This window comes from Rhizomucor pusillus, assembly GCF_041956525.1.
Source record: "Rhizomucor pusillus strain CBS 183.67 unplaced genomic scaffold VTP01scaffold_5, whole genome shotgun sequence".
NCBI lineage: Eukaryota > Fungi > Mucoromycota > Mucoromycetes > Mucorales > Lichtheimiaceae > Rhizomucor > Rhizomucor pusillus.
In genome coordinates, this window is record NW_027192147.1 from 733518 (window position 1) to 749422 (window position 15905).

General features: G+C 44.8%; 9 protein-coding genes across 9 annotated transcripts; 3 read left to right on the plus strand and 6 right to left on the minus strand.

The window, feature by feature from the left end:
- Positions 1-181: 181 nt before the first annotated feature.
- Positions 182-1861, plus strand: VTP01DRAFT_8424 (uncharacterized protein; the record flags this gene model as incomplete). Its single annotated transcript, XM_069387544.1, has 9 exons — positions 182-299; positions 363-407; positions 468-559; positions 641-924; positions 987-998; positions 1077-1203; positions 1279-1319; positions 1379-1617; positions 1689-1861. 9 exons carry the CDS (start codon positions 182-184, stop codon positions 1859-1861), a joined length of 1131 nt encoding a protein of 376 aa, XP_069241302.1.
- Positions 1862-1926: 65 nt separating this feature from the next.
- VTP01DRAFT_8425 (uncharacterized protein) lies at positions 1927-2389 on the minus strand (the record flags this gene model as incomplete). Its single annotated transcript, XM_069387545.1, has 3 exons — positions 1927-2055; positions 2120-2242; positions 2324-2389. 3 exons carry the CDS (start codon positions 2387-2389, stop codon positions 1927-1929), a joined length of 318 nt encoding a protein of 105 aa, XP_069241303.1.
- A 538-nt stretch (positions 2390-2927) lies between these two features.
- VTP01DRAFT_8426 (uncharacterized protein) lies at positions 2928-3911 on the minus strand (the record flags this gene model as incomplete). Its single annotated transcript, XM_069387546.1, has 2 exons — positions 2928-3245; positions 3312-3911. The coding sequence occupies 2 exons, from the start codon at positions 3909-3911 to the stop codon at positions 2928-2930; spliced, it is 918 nt and encodes a 305-aa protein (XP_069241304.1).
- A 141-nt stretch (positions 3912-4052) lies between these two features.
- On the plus strand, positions 4053-5423 carry VTP01DRAFT_8427 (uncharacterized protein; the record flags this gene model as incomplete). Its single annotated transcript, XM_069387547.1, has 5 exons — positions 4053-4165; positions 4223-4302; positions 4372-4438; positions 4504-4918; positions 4974-5423. The coding sequence occupies 5 exons, from the start codon at positions 4053-4055 to the stop codon at positions 5421-5423; spliced, it is 1125 nt and encodes a 374-aa protein (XP_069241305.1).
- Positions 5424-5568: 145 nt separating this feature from the next.
- VTP01DRAFT_8428 (uncharacterized protein) lies at positions 5569-6798 on the minus strand (the record flags this gene model as incomplete). The annotated part of the gene is made up of 7 exons (XM_069387548.1): positions 5569-5680; positions 5746-5804; positions 5870-5971; positions 6038-6126; positions 6196-6465; positions 6543-6620; positions 6678-6798. 7 exons carry the CDS (start codon positions 6796-6798, stop codon positions 5569-5571), a joined length of 831 nt encoding a protein of 276 aa, XP_069241306.1.
- Positions 6799-7274: 476 nt separating this feature from the next.
- On the plus strand, positions 7275-8611 carry VTP01DRAFT_8429 (uncharacterized protein; the record flags this gene model as incomplete). The annotated part of the gene is made up of 7 exons (XM_069387549.1): positions 7275-7392; positions 7461-7564; positions 7643-7695; positions 7770-7986; positions 8042-8159; positions 8237-8402; positions 8458-8611. 7 exons carry the CDS (start codon positions 7275-7277, stop codon positions 8609-8611), a joined length of 930 nt encoding a protein of 309 aa, XP_069241307.1.
- A 300-nt stretch (positions 8612-8911) lies between these two features.
- On the minus strand, positions 8912-11369 carry VTP01DRAFT_8430 (uncharacterized protein; the record flags this gene model as incomplete). Its single annotated transcript, XM_069387551.1, has 6 exons — positions 8912-9259; positions 9321-9394; positions 9458-10394; positions 10458-10651; positions 10715-11155; positions 11231-11369. The coding sequence occupies 6 exons, from the start codon at positions 11367-11369 to the stop codon at positions 8912-8914; spliced, it is 2133 nt and encodes a 710-aa protein (XP_069241308.1).
- A 589-nt stretch (positions 11370-11958) lies between these two features.
- VTP01DRAFT_8431 (uncharacterized protein) lies at positions 11959-13901 on the minus strand (the record flags this gene model as incomplete). The annotated part of the gene is made up of 5 exons (XM_069387552.1): positions 11959-12020; positions 12091-12215; positions 12269-12427; positions 12521-13470; positions 13536-13901. 5 exons carry the CDS (start codon positions 13899-13901, stop codon positions 11959-11961), a joined length of 1662 nt encoding a protein of 553 aa, XP_069241309.1.
- Positions 13902-14850: 949 nt separating this feature from the next.
- On the minus strand, positions 14851-15843 carry VTP01DRAFT_8432 (uncharacterized protein; the record flags this gene model as incomplete). The annotated part of the gene is made up of 5 exons (XM_069387553.1): positions 14851-15134; positions 15212-15317; positions 15374-15608; positions 15669-15719; positions 15785-15843. 5 exons carry the CDS (start codon positions 15841-15843, stop codon positions 14851-14853), a joined length of 735 nt encoding a protein of 244 aa, XP_069241310.1.
- Between the last annotated feature and the right edge of the window lie 62 nt (positions 15844-15905).

Below are 15905 nucleotides of genomic sequence, written 5' to 3' on the forward strand. Positions count from 1 at the left end.
AAGAATAGAGTCATGAACGTATGCTTTTATACGACAAGACATGTATTTTTGTAATAAGTAGCTCGTGTTTGTAACAACAGCGTTTCTGTTTTACAGAAACGTCTACTCCACCCAGAGGGATGCATGAATTTTGGACTGAGTAAAAGAACCGGGCTAGTGCAAGTTTGCTCCAGCTTTTGCAATGGCCAAAGACGACAAAGCCAGTAGACTTGGCATGGCAGTAGGTGGTGTCCTACTGCCTATATTTGTACTTGGAGTTTTGATTTACTCGTGGTACATTTACGTCTTTCGAGTATGCTGTACGTAATTCGCAATGACGAGATTCAGCAGTGTTCATTGACATGTTTCACTTGGCAATACAGCTGCCTTGCTGCTTGAAAGAGAACCCAAGGATACGGTGGAAGCAGGTGAGCAGAGTGACGGGAATATATATTTCCTAATACATTGACACGACCGCGTTCCTTTAGTGCTATTTATGATCATCGCATGCATCTTTTGGTTAATGACGATATTCTCATATCTACGTGTGCTATTCTCATACCCGGGCAAAGCTATCCATGCAAGTGCTGACAGAAAGCATTGTATGAAACTATTATCTCCACTGTAGGCTCACACATTCCCTCCACTAATTGTTCACTAGGCACTCGCTACGTCGCCGCTGTCATCAATGGAACGAGGCTCCTACATCAATACCCAGTTTGAAGCACTTCCGCGTTTCTTTTATTCTCGCCGATTATTCGATAGAAAGACAATGTCTGCACGCTCATTGGATACCTTGGATGGCAATACATCTGAAGCAACACCGCTTTTGTCGAATTGCCGCGGTGATGGGCTTCCGAGATACTGCGAGATGTGCCAATGCTTCAAACCAGATAGAACACACCATTGCAGGGAATGCAACGCATGTATTTTAAAAATGGATCAGTAGGTTTTAATGCATTGATACAATGCTAATCAGACCAAAGATAGCTAACAACACGCTGCAGCCATTGTCCGTGGTATGCTAGTACTTGATCTCAAGCTACTTTGTTGTTGTGCTGGACATTTGACCAAGCAATTTGGGTGTTGGTTGTTAGGATCAGTGGATGTGTCGGCCACAGGAATTACAAGTTTTTCTTCCTTTTTGTCGTATACACCGGCCTTTATGCTATATGGGTACTGTGCAGTGCCTTGCCGCTCGTTGTAAATGCAGTAACCAAGGAGGTAAGTCTAAAGGATGCTATGGTGTTAATACCGACTGTGAGGAATAATGTATTCTGACAAGCATGTGAAACGCAGAGACTGCCGCTGGATCCTCAATGGGTCGTTCTTCTCGTACTGTAAGTCACTAACCAAACAGAAAATTCGATACGCTGTTATGAACGACTACGTGCACTAGTGGGTTTCTGTTCGGAGTGATACTGTGGGGTTTCGCTGCTGTTCACTTGTTTTACATTTTACGGAACCAGACGACGATAGAGCATATTTCAACACGGCCAAATGAAGTGCGCGTGGATTTCGACACCAGTGGGCATAATTACGAAATTGTGACTACTCATCGAAACGATAAACTGTGGGATCTCGGCGCAGCCGACAACTGGCGAGCCGTAATGGGAAACAATCCGTGGGGATGGTTTGGTACGTCATGTGGCCATATTGATGTATGTACTCGTTTTGTTGGAAACTGATGCATCAACTCTTTTTGTTAGTTCCGCTATACGGCGGTCTCGGAGATGGCTGCGTGTTTCCGTACAATGATCATATCTACACCAAAGTCATAGATCGAGCTAAAGAGCATCGAGCTATGCTTGAACCGCCACCCCCGATACCGCATCATCCTCATCATCATCCTGCTTCTGAAGCAAATGGAGGATTCCAATAAACCCTCACCCCAAAGGATACCACCAATACTATTCACAAATACTGTTTTATTTTACGAATATGCATTTAAGCGAGTTCCTTGATCTTGTTTTCGACGTTGACAATGCTAGCGCCAACAACTTCGCCGATCTTTTGGCCGTTCTTGAAGTAGCCAAAGGTGGGCATAGCACGGATTTGGACTTCTTCGGCAACAGCCTGCAAAGAAATAGCCTGGTTAGCAAACCTTAACTTTGCGTGACTAGCATCCTCGAAAACTTACAGTAACCTCATCAACGTCAACCTTGGCAAAAATGACGTTGGGGTACTTTTCAACAAGTTGCTCAAACTTGGGGGCGATCAACTTGCAAGGACCGCACCAGGTAGCGTAGAAATCAACAACGACCTATAGTGAAAGGTTGAATTTTTTTTCTTGTCAGTCAATTGCCAAGCAAAATCTCGGTCGAAATCCACGCGAGATGCTTACAAGCTTGTCACCGCTGATAAGCTGCTTAAATTCTTCAAGGCTCTTCGGGTAGTTTTCAATGGGCATTGTGAAAGTGTATAGTCGGGAAGAAACGAGTGTTTTTCTACCAAGCCAGCCGGCGCGACGCGCTTCTTATACTGCTGCTGAGTTTAGTCAGCAATCATTTAGCCAATCAGTTTCTGGTTGATTTTTAAGCACGCCTTACTAATAGATTGTGCGGTTGGTGTTTAGGACACTGTCATGCAATTATGCCTTCATCGTTCTTTATTAATCCGATTTTGATCTGATAGAATTTCTATGCATTTTTCTCGAACTTGCTACAACTATCTAGTTATTTAAAGCACCGTTTACGTATGTGTTGCAGCTTCCTTTAACTTGCAGCAGCAATTTTCTTCCAATCTAGTCATGTAAAGTGCTGCGACATGTATTTGGTGCATGTATCCAATTAAAGCCCAACCGAATCTCTGTCAGTTGCATTTTCATGACCACAAATCAAGAAATTACCAGAACAATATAATACATATTTCGATTCAGAATGTATCGTTACAGAGTGGGGTAGAATTTTACATTGCAGTATGCTATTTACAGTTCTAAGTCTATAAATTTAACCAAACCACCGCTTCCAAAGCCCCGAAAGTATTCCAGTATTGTTTTGAGCAGTCGGTATATTATTTTCTGGCATCTTTGGGGGCTGGGAAGTAGCATGATTATCCTGATTGCTGAGTAACTTCCATGGCCGTCCGGTCATCATTCCATCGTGATTTTTATTGCCCGTTTCTCTAGTTTCTTCCACAGTGCCATCGGGATGAGTAATCCGTTTGACGGTTTCCGTAATGCCATTACTGCTGCGAGTTATAAACGTCTCTTCTGTTCCGTCCGGGCGAATAATCCGTCGCTGAGATGTAGATGTAAACGATGACCACTAGCGATGGACTCTTTAATATACCTTGTCCCACAATTTGAGCATACATTACAATATTACACTTACACTTCCTTGGCCATTTCCTTCGTTCGAAACAACAGGAGGTTGTGTTGAAAAGAATCCTTCATCGTGGGATGTCAACAAGTCGATGATTGAACCTTCTCTTGGGGCCTTATTGTATGGATCCATCTCACTCTGGATCGAGGGACCAGACAGGTCGGCGTGATTTCCAAACAAAAGCTGCATTAGACCAACCATTGGTGGCGTGCTCACAGACATGCCGTTGGCATCATCTCGACGGTGTATAGGTACATTGTCACTTGGTGGTTGTCTGCTATTGTCCACAACAAGTGGACTTTGGTCAGGGCGGCGATCATGAAAGGTATTATCGTTGTTGTTATTATCCTTGTTATTCCGAGACTTGCTGGCAAGTTTTCTAAAGTCGCTTCCTCCAAAGTCATCCATAGGGCCTGCAACGTTTTCTTGATTTCCACCGGTTGTTTCAATAATGGTGACGTTTCTTCCGTTGTCATTATCGAATATGCTGGGTCCCATCATTCCACGAAAAAATGAGGAAAACGTATTTTGAATCATGCTGTTCATTACATGCTCCAGCATTTCGAGCTCTGATTGAGCATTTCCATAGTCGTCTGGTTGTCGCGGCATTGCGTCGAAAGTTATAGAAGGAGGAGGAGGGCGAAAATTGCGGTTGTCAGCCAGGCCGAATTTCATGCTCAAAACTCGTTTTTAAGCCCGCTAAAGTTTTCGTTCTTCTTTCTCGTTACCCTTTTTCCTCACTTTTGATCGATGGCAACAGTCTCACAATCACCTGCTACGCCCAAGAGCGGTTTGTACACTTGCTTGGCATGCCACGTTGCCTTCCCAACGTCTGAAAGCCAGCGCAGCCATTATCGTACCGAGTATGTGCAGTGTTTCCTACGCAGTTTAGCAACAAGACGTGCTCACCTATGCTTTAGCTGGCATAAGTACAATCTTAAAAGAAAAATAGCAGAGCTTCAACCGATAACTGCTGAACAGTTCAACGAAAAAGTGCTAGGTAGGTGGTCGAACGATTTTTTTCTCTGTTGCTTACAAACAGAGGCTTGCTGACAAATGCATATGACAGCATCGCAGGCGAAAGGAAGAGAAGATGCAGAGCGCATAGGACTAGTATATGAATGCCCTGTGTGCCGGTAGAGTGTTAAAAGATCACCATGCAAGAAGTTATTCGCGAGCTAATCACCATCGCTTACTTTAGGAAAACGTACAATTCAGAAAACTCGTACGAGAACCATGTAAACTCTAAAAGGCACAAAGAAATGGAATTGTTGGCACAAGCGGAGCAGGACGAAAACTATAACAGCGACGACGAAGAACACGATGACGGTGGTGAAAAAGCTGAGGCGGGAAAGCATACAAGAGAAAAAGATCCTGTAGAGCGGCCTCATCCTCTGCTCGAATGCTTATTCTGTGGTCGCACGAGCGACGATGTCGAGTCAAATATGCAGCATATGAGAATATCGCATGGATTCTTCTTGCCCGATCCGGAATATCTCAAGGATACCGAAGGTCTAATTATGTACCTGTCGAACAAGATATATGATCATATTTGTCTCTATTGCAACGGACGTGGGAAGCAATATAGAAGTGTGGAAGCCGTGAGAGCACACATGGTAAAATCCTTTGATAAGCCGAAAAACGGAACGCTAGGAACTTAATCAATCATAGACTACAGTAGGACATTGCAAAATGGCTTACGATGAGACGGAAAATCCAGAAGATCTGCTACGATACTATGACTTTGGAGATCTAGAAGGTTTAACAAATTTGCCTGAAACTACGGCGGCAGAGAACGGTGAGCATAAAGAATTGATCCTGCCTACTGGCGTGCGTGTCGGTCATCGACGGTTCCTCAAATACTACAAACAACATCACATCACCAAAGAAAGGAATGAAGAAGAGGAAGCAGTCAAGGAAGAAACTGACTCAAAGCTGGAATCGATACCGAGACGTGAAAGGAGAGCACGGTTGGCAATCACAAACGGTCTTGCGGAGCAACAGAGCAAGCGGCATGAAGGTATCAAGCAAGCAGCAGCGAAGCAACAGTTCCAGCATCAGTTTGGTGTCAAGCATAACATAAGCAATACTCTCCGTATACGTGACCAAGTTCCCAAGTAATAAACTGAGATCTCAACTCAATTTTGAAAAGCTGGTCGGATAACGACATGCGCTGTGAAACTTTTCAAATGAGTATCTTATATATTCTTATCTGCCAGCATTGCAGGTGAAGATCGTCTAAACTTATATTAACATACACGGTATCCTAAGTGCTCCCAAACTCTGATGTCGGTCTGTACAGTCCACGCTCGTAAATATAGTCAATGACAGGGTTGGGTAACAAGTATTTGATAGACATGCCGCGCTTGACAAACAACCTAGCAAGTAGGGATATAAGTCTATTCTGGTGATTCTCGTCATTGGCTGAAAAAATCGAACTTACCGCACTTTGGTCGAGCTGATATCGTTGTGGATCAGTTGCTTGATAACGACGATGTTCATCTGCAACGTCAACATTCTTTAGAATATCTTCTCTAAAATATTATCCTCATGTATATAAAACCCACTCTATGCTGGTACAATACGTCGTGCGATAACAGAAATCCGTATACGTCTGTTCCTGTTCGTTCTATGATAACACATCCATATAAGCCCACAATGTGGTGAAGCTATGATGGTGACGATAAAGAATGTTAATGATGGTATATGAACTACAGATAGCGTGGCTTACTCACATCTTCGGAGCTCCAGACACCTGGGTGTCCAAAGGATGCTATCAAATCACCACCAGCGAGCAGCATGATCTTGATGGGTTTCATTTTGCCTAATCAAGCTAAGGATGTCAGCCGTTGCTGCAAAATAATACGATAATCGAAATTGCTGCTTTACTCACCTTCTTTAGTTTTAATGCCGCCCCCAACTTCATTGAGCTCGTGGTGAAAATGATCCAGGACGAGAGCCGTCCGCTGATACTGTTCCTGACGGGATTCCCAAGAATCTACCATTAGCCAGTCCGATGTTGACTCCACGGCCAGCTCGCACATCCGGACGCGATCTTTGGCAGGCGCGAGCCCTTCCTTTTGGTACGCATCGGCTACCGGCGAATAATACCCTGCAATCAGCTCGTATTCAGGCCGCTCAACAATGTTATCTTTGGCCATTTCTTGATAAAAAAGAAAAAAGGAAGAACAGCATTAATAAGCATAGATTGTATGAATAATTCAGCTTCTTTCTCTTTACCAAACATTCGTAAATGAAGATATGTAATAGGCGAGTAAGATCCGCAGGCTACCAGAACCAACGGTATCTTGCTGCTATCTACACCGTCTGTCAGTTTTCGCAAGCTTTACAACCCAATTCACAATAGCCACATGCCATTCATTGTCTCAGGAAGGTGATGTCTTGGAAACACATAGCCACTGTCAAACAAATTCTTGTATTCGAACTTGCCATCGCCTCCTTTCAATGCCCAAGACACCTGCTTCGGGCTTGCCATTGCAATTCGTATATATTTGCGCTTAAGCAGGAAGCGGCGGATAAATTATCGGCATGGATCGTCTTTGTTGGCATTTCACAGAATCTCTTATCAGCGACGCCATTAATTATCTTCTAACTTCTGCTGCAGTAACGTAAAACGGGAGTGTCACTTGAAAAATCAGCATGTAAACTATTATTGTAAGTCTTTGCTTTCCCCATTCTTGTAAAACAATGCAAAATTCGCTAGTAACTCGCTTGTTCCTCTAATTATTCAATTGGAAAAATGCTGTTATTATTAGCAATCCTACGTCCAGCTTTCAATCAAACCCTCATTGTTTATAATGTAAAGAAATCCGATAGAATGATAAAAGATAGTAGCCTTATGCGAAGAAGACGTTCAGGCACAGGTTTCTTCTCAGAAGCGCTGATCTGAAAAATTTCCAGCAGATTGCTGGTCTGAATAATCTCCTCCTCTCTCTCTCTTTGTTTTCGCCCATGGCCACCACCGATCCCACCGTCGTGCCGATCCCGGCTCCCAGCGCTGTCGTCATTCCAGCACTTGCCAAGGACCTCATTGCAGGGACCGTGGGTGGTTGGGCCCAGGTCGTCGTCGGTAAGGGTTTTCCCGGCTGACAGCGTTGTTGCGATTGTGCCCTGACAGCATACGTATCTGGCTGTTAGGTCATCCGTTCGATACAATCAAGGTCAGACTTCAGACGCAGCCGTCACCGCCTATTTACAAGAATGCAATCGACTGTTGCCAGTCTCTTATACGGCAAGAAGGTGTAAGTGGAGGACAATCAAAAAATGATTGGTTTATCTCGGTGACGGTGATGATTCATTGTATGAATGTATGTATATAGCCCAAGGGTCTTTACCGCGGCGTCGCTTCTCCTCTGGCTGGCATCGGTTTCTGGTAATATTGTTAAAAGCATTGTTGCGTTCGTGCGAATTTGATGTATTAACGGTGTGCTTATTATCTTTCTACAGTAATGCTGTTGTCTTCATGTCGAATGGTTATTTCCGACGTATGCTTCAGGGCGGTGACGAAAAGAAAGTGCTGTCGTTGTCCGAGATGGGCGTTGCTGGCGGTCTTGCGGGATCTGTTATGGCGTTCTTCAACTGCCCCATTGAGCTGCTCAAAGTCAAGCTTCAAGTGCAGGATCCAAAGGGAGTCATCGGAGCATCCGGACAACTCGAACCTCCAGTAAGATATATCATGTCTCAGTAAATGCAGCACCGTTCTGATAAACACAATTTAGTACCGAGGTGTATTGGATTGTGGCATTCGTACTGCTCGCGCCCAAGGTATTGCTGGCTTATACCGTGGTTTGGGTGTCACCTTGCTCAGAGATACACCCAGTTATTTCCTGTACTTTTGTAAGTATACAAAAAGAAGGGATTGTATGGATAGATGGATGGATGTGTCACAACGTTAACGTTGTAAACTTGTCTAGTCACCTATGAGGGTCTGAAGCGTTTAATGCAATCCTTCAAATCGGACCCCAACGAATCCTTGTCTACCGCTGAGCTCTTGTTGGCTGGTGGTGCTGCTGGATTTGGTGCATGGATTCCTGCGTACCCACAGGATGTCATCAAGAGCCGCTACCAAAACGATACCAGGTAAACAGACAAAGAAAAATCGTCATAAAGTTGCTAACTAACATGATGTATATAGATACAAGTCTGCACGGGATGCATTCCGAGCAGTGATGCGAGAGGCTGGACCTAAAACATTCGTCAATGGCCTTGGTCCTACCATGGCCCGAGCATTCCCCGCGAACGCAGCAACGTTTTTTGCATATGAAATGGCCATGAAGGTCATGAATTAGATTGCATGTTATAGACCTGTTTGAATTATTCTTTTTTTGTACAGCACTTGAAAAGTCGTTTTTATTGTCATGATGTCAAATCAATTTATGACTTTTATCATTTCTTTTTTAAACGAAAAATAAGAGCTGTTGCTGGGATAGGAAATGGATAGACATGTTCTGGGCGATTTGTTGACGGAAAATGCAGAGTATTATAGGGATGCTGGAGGGATCCTAGTCTAGACAAGCATTTTTTTGGGAGAGAAGGAAGAAAAGGATACTGTTATTGAGATATGATATAAAAAAGGTTAAAGCACACGGTTACTGCTGCCTAGCGACGGCATCTCTGGCAGCCTTGATAAGTGGTGTCAAGGATGTCAAGGGCGCAGCGTTATCGAGGAATGGATGCATATACATCTCTGCAGCCGTTGGGCGACGATCCACATCAACTTCCAGGCACTTGTCAAGGAAATCTTTAAACACGGGCTTAAGGAATTCTGGTTCTTGCAGCGTAGGTGTGCCGTTGTTGGCGATCAGGTACAGCGCTCGCAACGGGTTTTCATTCAAGTATGGAGGCTCTCCTTCAATCATCTCAATGGTAAGGATACCCAAGCTCCAAACATCCACCTTGGGGCCATATTCCTTTCTTGTGACGACTTCCGGCGCCATCTGCACGTCAAGAAGTAAGATACAGATATTTTTTCTGGTCATCCATGGTTTTGACACTTACCCAATACGGCGTACCAACCATGGTGGTGCGTTTTGCTTGCATGTCATTCAATTGAGCACAGAAACCAAAATCGGCTAAAAATGACATCGGTTAAAACTTTTGATCATTGCTGTACCTTAAAAGATGCCCAGACTTACTTAATTTGATATCTCCTTTTAGACTGAGCAAGACATTGTCACTCTTGATATCTCTGTGGATAACACCATTCTCATGCAAGTGACACAGGCCAGCCAGTACTTCTTTGCACACAGCTGCAATCTGCCGATCCATCATCATATTGTGTGTCACGACATCTGTCAAGCTACCGCCTTCCATGTATTCCATTATAACCCACAAATCTCCACCCCACAGGTAAGAGTCGATAAAGTTGACAATGTTGCGGTGCCTTGATTCCTTCATGACAAGGATCTCATTGATAATGAGTTCCTTCTTGGGCTGTTGCTCGAGATTCATTTGTTTGATGGCCACGGGAAGGTCAGTTCCTTCTGCTGTTGCAGTGTACACACCACCTGAGGCACCTTGACCGATCTTGACCATATTGCGATAAATGCGGCGAGGATCCTCTTGTATACAAATTGCCTGGAGCCTAGCAATAACCTCCGAATCCCTCATTGCAGGCTTGCGCTCTCTCGGTCGCTGTCGCACAGGCGACCCAACAACGTTTCCGCCGCCTCCTCCCATAGGAGACCGCGGCGGTTCATCGTTATTTTCCGGTCGACGCTGCTTGGCACTCAATTTTCGTTTAATGTCATAGTCGCGGGCAGCATGAGATGATTGCTTCGAATACGGGCTCGGAGGAATATCATTCTCGTTGCGTATCCTATCGAGTGGACTGAAACCGGTATCAACGCGGGGTGGTGACGCTGGGAGACGTCGAGGGGAATCATAGGGTGCCATTTTGCCAGCACTGGCCTCGTAGCTGATTGGTGATGTTGGAGGCGACATTCGGTCATGCTCACGAGTATAGGGCGAGCCCTGATAATTATTATGTGTATGCGCCTTTTCCATCTTGTGATATACTGAATCATCGTGGTTTCGAGTCTCTTGATAAAATCCAATAGCATCCAGAACAGCCTAAAGTTCCAAAATCTTCCATTCAGCAACGCTGCTTATCCTGGTTACTTGAATGGTATTTACCTGTGGGTTTTGATACTGCTCTTTCTTTGAGATACCACTCTGTTTCAGTAGTACTTGCCACTCATACGGTAAACCGGTGAACTCGCCGGTGGCGGCATCAAATCCGACATGCGTGACATGCTTGGCATTATAAGGCCCGGAAATCTCCATCTCCTTTTCCTTCATATTTGCCGCATTATCCTTATTCAGCAGATCTAGTGGGCATGACAGCTCCAAATCAGTGCAATCATCCGGATAATTTAACAAAGTCCGCTTACCGTTGAAGCTTCCAACCATTTTTCCAAAGACGCCCTTGAATGTAGTCCGATCCCGAGCTTTTCCAAGAGATCCATTTGCAGCATCTTTAAGCTCCTCCAACGAATCATCACTGGGATCGCTTATCTGACTGTTCGACATGGTGGCTGATTGTTGCTGTTGCTGCTGTTGTTGCTGGCTAGTGGTGTAGTAATGGCTACTGCTACTGCTACTGCCCGTTTGGCTCGAGGTCTGGGACAATGGATTGTTATTGTTTGCCTGGGGAGGAGATCGATTGTGACGAGAATGGTTGGTAGAAGGCGAACGTGACAATTTACTCGCTGACGACGATGTTCCTTGGGACTTTGACCGTTTGATAGGCTGAGCGTTGTTTTCGTACTTTATGCTCTGGGAGAGTGGCGGAGACCGAGATTGGGATTGCAAAGAGAACTTGCGCGAGGGGCCTGTAAGGAAAATTATATTAGCATGTGTGTTTAAAGGAGAATAATGGGAAGGGTATAAAGCAAACATTGTATTACCGGAGCGTTTCTCGGTGAATTCTTGTGGAGAGCTCGGCGAGCTAGAATCATGGTTTCGAATATGTAGCCGTTGCAGATGGCCCGAGAGTGATCTGTGTAGACCAGAGACTGGCTTATTGCTGCTAGTTGAAGATGACATGACTGACAGGTCACAAACGAAAGAAGAACCAGCGATGCTGTCGAGTGCCGAACTGTTGATAGATGAGTGATCGACTACGCAGGAAGGCTCCTGGTGGTCAGAGCGTTGTGTGGGGTTGCTTGTGTCGATTTGTTGATCTGCCAAGTTTTCTCGTTTGACGGATTGCAGCTAAAAGTAGTTTGTTCGTTGTCGATTGTTGCAACGTCGGTAAGCTGACGAATGCTTGAGCAAAGGCCAAGGAGACGGGGAAAGAAGACAACTTATCGCGAGAAGAGAAAGGTTCGTCCTTGTCCCACAGCGTTTCACAAGCAGAGATTTCACTTGAAACGCCGAACTGAATACTGGATTGTTCAAAGAAGCATGATCTTGGAACTGTTAAATCCTCAACTCAGACCTTGCTATCGCTTTCTGGCAAGCCATGAATCTTTTAGCTTAGAAACATAGAACTACTTTGCAGACTTCTCTCATAGCTACTGCGCAAAATTTCTCTAAATGTGCTGATGCGGGATAAAGAACCCGTGATTTGCTTTATCTGGAAATAAAGGAACAAAGGAAACTTTCTTTCCATTGCTAATTAGCGTTTTTACTGTTATTGGTTGTACTTTAACATCAACAGATCTCCCAACTTGTTGATGATACTCAAAACTCTATCTGCAAAGGCAACATGTTAATTTTCTGCCTAAAAAGGTCCCCTTAATTTTTTTTTCTTTCTCAGAAATACCTAGGTCATGTTTCGTATGGGACGCTGAAAGGCAGAACCGTGCTCGCGATGATATGATAGAAGTCGCAGGATATCCCACAACACATATGGCGATACCTTGCTTTAGAAGCTCCCGCGAAAATGCACTAAAGTTTGATTGTTAGCTTCTAAATTTTGCGCTGTGGAAAATAAGACTCACGGAATCTTTGCAGGGTTGAATAGGAGGAGTGGAACCACAGGGCTGCCATGATCGCCATATACCGTGAACCCTAGCTCCCGCAATTTTGAGGAAAAGTATAGGGAATTACGCGCTAATTGCTGAAGTCTCTTTTGGCCTTCCTGCGTGCCATCGAGCCCACTGTGTAAAACCAGTGTTTTAGTCGTTGTGCGTTTTTCTTTTACATTAAGAATTCTACCCCCTCATCCCGTTTAAAATAGAAGGATTGCTTACCACAAGATGTTCAAACTTATCATGATCTGCTGAATAATAGGAACGGGCATTGGCTCCGCATATATGTACGCGTGGTTGCTGGTTCTTAGGTGATCAATAACCTCCTTGTTAGCTGCAATGTACCCGCCTGCAGCGCCGAACGATTTCGTGAAGGTGCCCATCAGGATATCTACATGTTTTGGGTGTATACCGTAATAGTCACAGACACCTCCTCCACCGTCGCCAAGCGCACCAATTGAGTGTGCTTCGTCAACGTAAAGGTAGCATTTGTACTTGCGCTTCAGTCGCACCAGTTCCGGCAAGTTGACTACAGTGCCTTCCATTGAGTAAAGTCCCTCAACGATGATCAGGATCTTTTTCCACGGTAGATGTGTGCGTGGCTGGCCTTGAGATATCATTTCTCGCAGCAAATCGTGGAGGTCCTTCGTATCATTGTGACGAAACACGCGTACATTAGCACCAGACAGCCGAGCGCCGAATACTATGGATGAATGATTAAGTTCGTCTGATATAATCAGGCATCCTCGTCCAACAAGCGCCGGGATCGTAGCCGAGTTCGTCGCAAATCCCATGCTGACAACCATAGCATCTTCTTTTCCCACAAACCGCGCTACTAACTTTTCCAACTGGTTATGCAGCTGCGTGGTTCCAGCTTCGGCGCGGGTGCTCGGCCACGTTATACCAGCATACTTTGTCTGCCGCTCCACTGCTTCTGTGCACGGACCCATGTTGGATGAAAAGCCAAGGTAATTGTACGATGCAAAATTGAGTTTTTCGGATATCTGCCCAGTTAGCTGAAAAGTCTTGTTGTAATCTGTTGTCTTGCGTTCAAGGATATGAATTGTTCTCGATGCTACGCCAGTGACTGGTCGATTCCAGCAGTCTCTGATGCGCATATACAGCCGCCTTGTGAAAAATGAATCGAAATCTGACACGAGTGGCGCAAAGCCCTAACCAGATACAGATGTTAGTGGTCTAACCTTTAGCTTCACGGACTACACACACAAAATCGTACCTGGGTCGTACGCAAATGGCAGTATTCGTTAGGTTTGAATATTTTACCGCAAATATCCCGCAGATGACCCAGAAGAATAATGACAAAGTAATTCAAATACGTGCATACAAGTATGCTCAGCGGCGCCGATTCCATCTTGTGTTGTATATCCTCGTAGCGTCGCGTAGGCTGCTCTTGGTCATGGTATCGAGGAGATGGCAGCGGTGCTGATGGTGTTTCCTGGCACGGTGAAGTCTGTGCTTGCGACTTTGAAAGCGGTTTCAATCTGATAGGCGATACGCTGAAAGAGATGTCGCTGGTTGTAGGCAGTCCAAACGAAGGAATGGATGGCGTGCTGATCGTGTGTGCTCGCTTGCCTTTCCCCATTGTTTGTTGACAGTTGGTGAAAGAAAAGGTGACAGAATTATTTTCCCTCTTTCCATTTAGGCCCTAATTCAATGTTTCGGAAAGAAATCAAGACACCCTTGTTGCATTTAACGTGTACGCAGGGCCTGTGCGACAAGCCAATACATTGACAGATCGTTACACCAGGCAACAACGACAAACTTTGTTGCTCGTCCTTATAGCAATTTATTTAGCAGGCTGTTGGTTTCCAGTATCAAAATGATTCACATTGTCTTTCACAATCTAACATAGCTAGCTTTTGCAGAGCAATTTATTGGCCGTGAGCGCGGCGCTCTTTCAGCTGATTCAAGCACTTGGGGGTGGGAGGCTGTCGAAGACAGCAACGTCCGTATGGTATATGTCGTGCAGAGATGGTCGTCGTATATGCGGACGAAGCAGGACACATTGTATATTTTGATCATATTTTGATCAGACTTGTTTGAATTGCGCAAGTAGGTGATAAGTGCTTATTTGGCTGTAAACCACTTTTTCGGTCTTCTCTACAACGAAGTACATGAAGTGCAAAGCGATAATATCTAGCTGTAACTCGGAGTTTCTCGATTGAAGACTACAACGATCAGCATATGAGACAAAAGCTGCATGGAAGTGGCCAGCAATTTAAATGAGCGGCTTCAGCAATCGTATAAATGGTATATTTTGAACTTGATTTAGACTGACTTTTCGTCTTAGCTTCAAGCTGTCTGTAAGTCCGTCCTTGGAGCAAGTGGATTGCGTGAAATGAACATAGCATTGATCCCGCATTTTTCATTCGTGGAGAGCAAGCATCAATAAATGCAAACAAAGAAACAATATGTCGGATAAAAAGGCCTGTTGTCAACCGATCCTTTTCATCGTTGAAACGTGATGTGTATGTACAATATTTCCAAAAGTAGAATTAACTGAATAAAAGAGAAGAGAAGGTATACAAGTATCACATGTCACCACCTGCGCTGGCGGAAGTGGATCGTGCAATCAGTTTTGACAGTATAAGGTAGCCAAAAACGACAATAACCAAAGCCCATCGTCTCCAACGGCTCACTGTCCTAGCCAACGTCCTTTGTTGCTGGAGTTGCTGCGTTTGAGCCTGCGTTCCCGTTGAAGATGTTTCCTGTTTCTGAGACGCTGCTGCAGCAATTTTTCTTCTTCTCATGTCTGGATTCACCGGTGCGTTCGGCAACGGAGCAAGTTCTGCTGTGCACAGTTCCGGAAACACATCTATTTATTCCAATTCCCATGAATATTAGAACTCTCGTGCTTCCCCAATCTACTACATTGTCCCGCAGATAACTTGCCTCTGAATTTTGGGTTTCTAAGGTTCACTTTATGCGACATGGCTGCGTACACTCGTTTCTCGGCATCCGTCGTCTTGATACTTCCGGTCGTCGTCTCATCCGTAGTCTATTATCTAGTTAGGGTGCTGCTGCAAAGTAAACCAATTGTTCATCCTTTCGTACCATGAAACTTAAGAGGCCGTTCAGGATAGTGGGTACGGACCAGCTAGGGTTCCACAAGCTCGGGTGGAAATCGCTCATGGTAAGGCATAATCGGGTTTCTGGCTGGAATCGACCCGAGGGTGTCGTCATACGGATTGCAGGTGGTTTGTAGGGGTATTCAGAGGGAAACGTAAGTCGACCGTAGTATTCGCCGCCTTCGTAAGGTGTATCCGGAGGTCCACGAATGACATAATGCCTGACAAGCTGTTGTCAGCAAAAAGGGACATTGGTAACAAAGCTTGAAACATCAACTTACCATTCGAGAATGTTGCTTTCCAATGGCTTCGCTATAATGAAAGGAGGAGGGCTGGGAATTTCGAATAATCTTAACATTGCTGCTCGTTTATCAAATAGCAATCGCAATGATCTTACTTCTTTTGAATTTCCAAATATTCTTTCGTTAGCCGCTTGTACGCAGCCTTTGTCGCCATGATGAAGTATCTGAAATCTGTGAAGTGCAAGTAGGAGCGAAGTTCTCAACAAGTCTATGTCG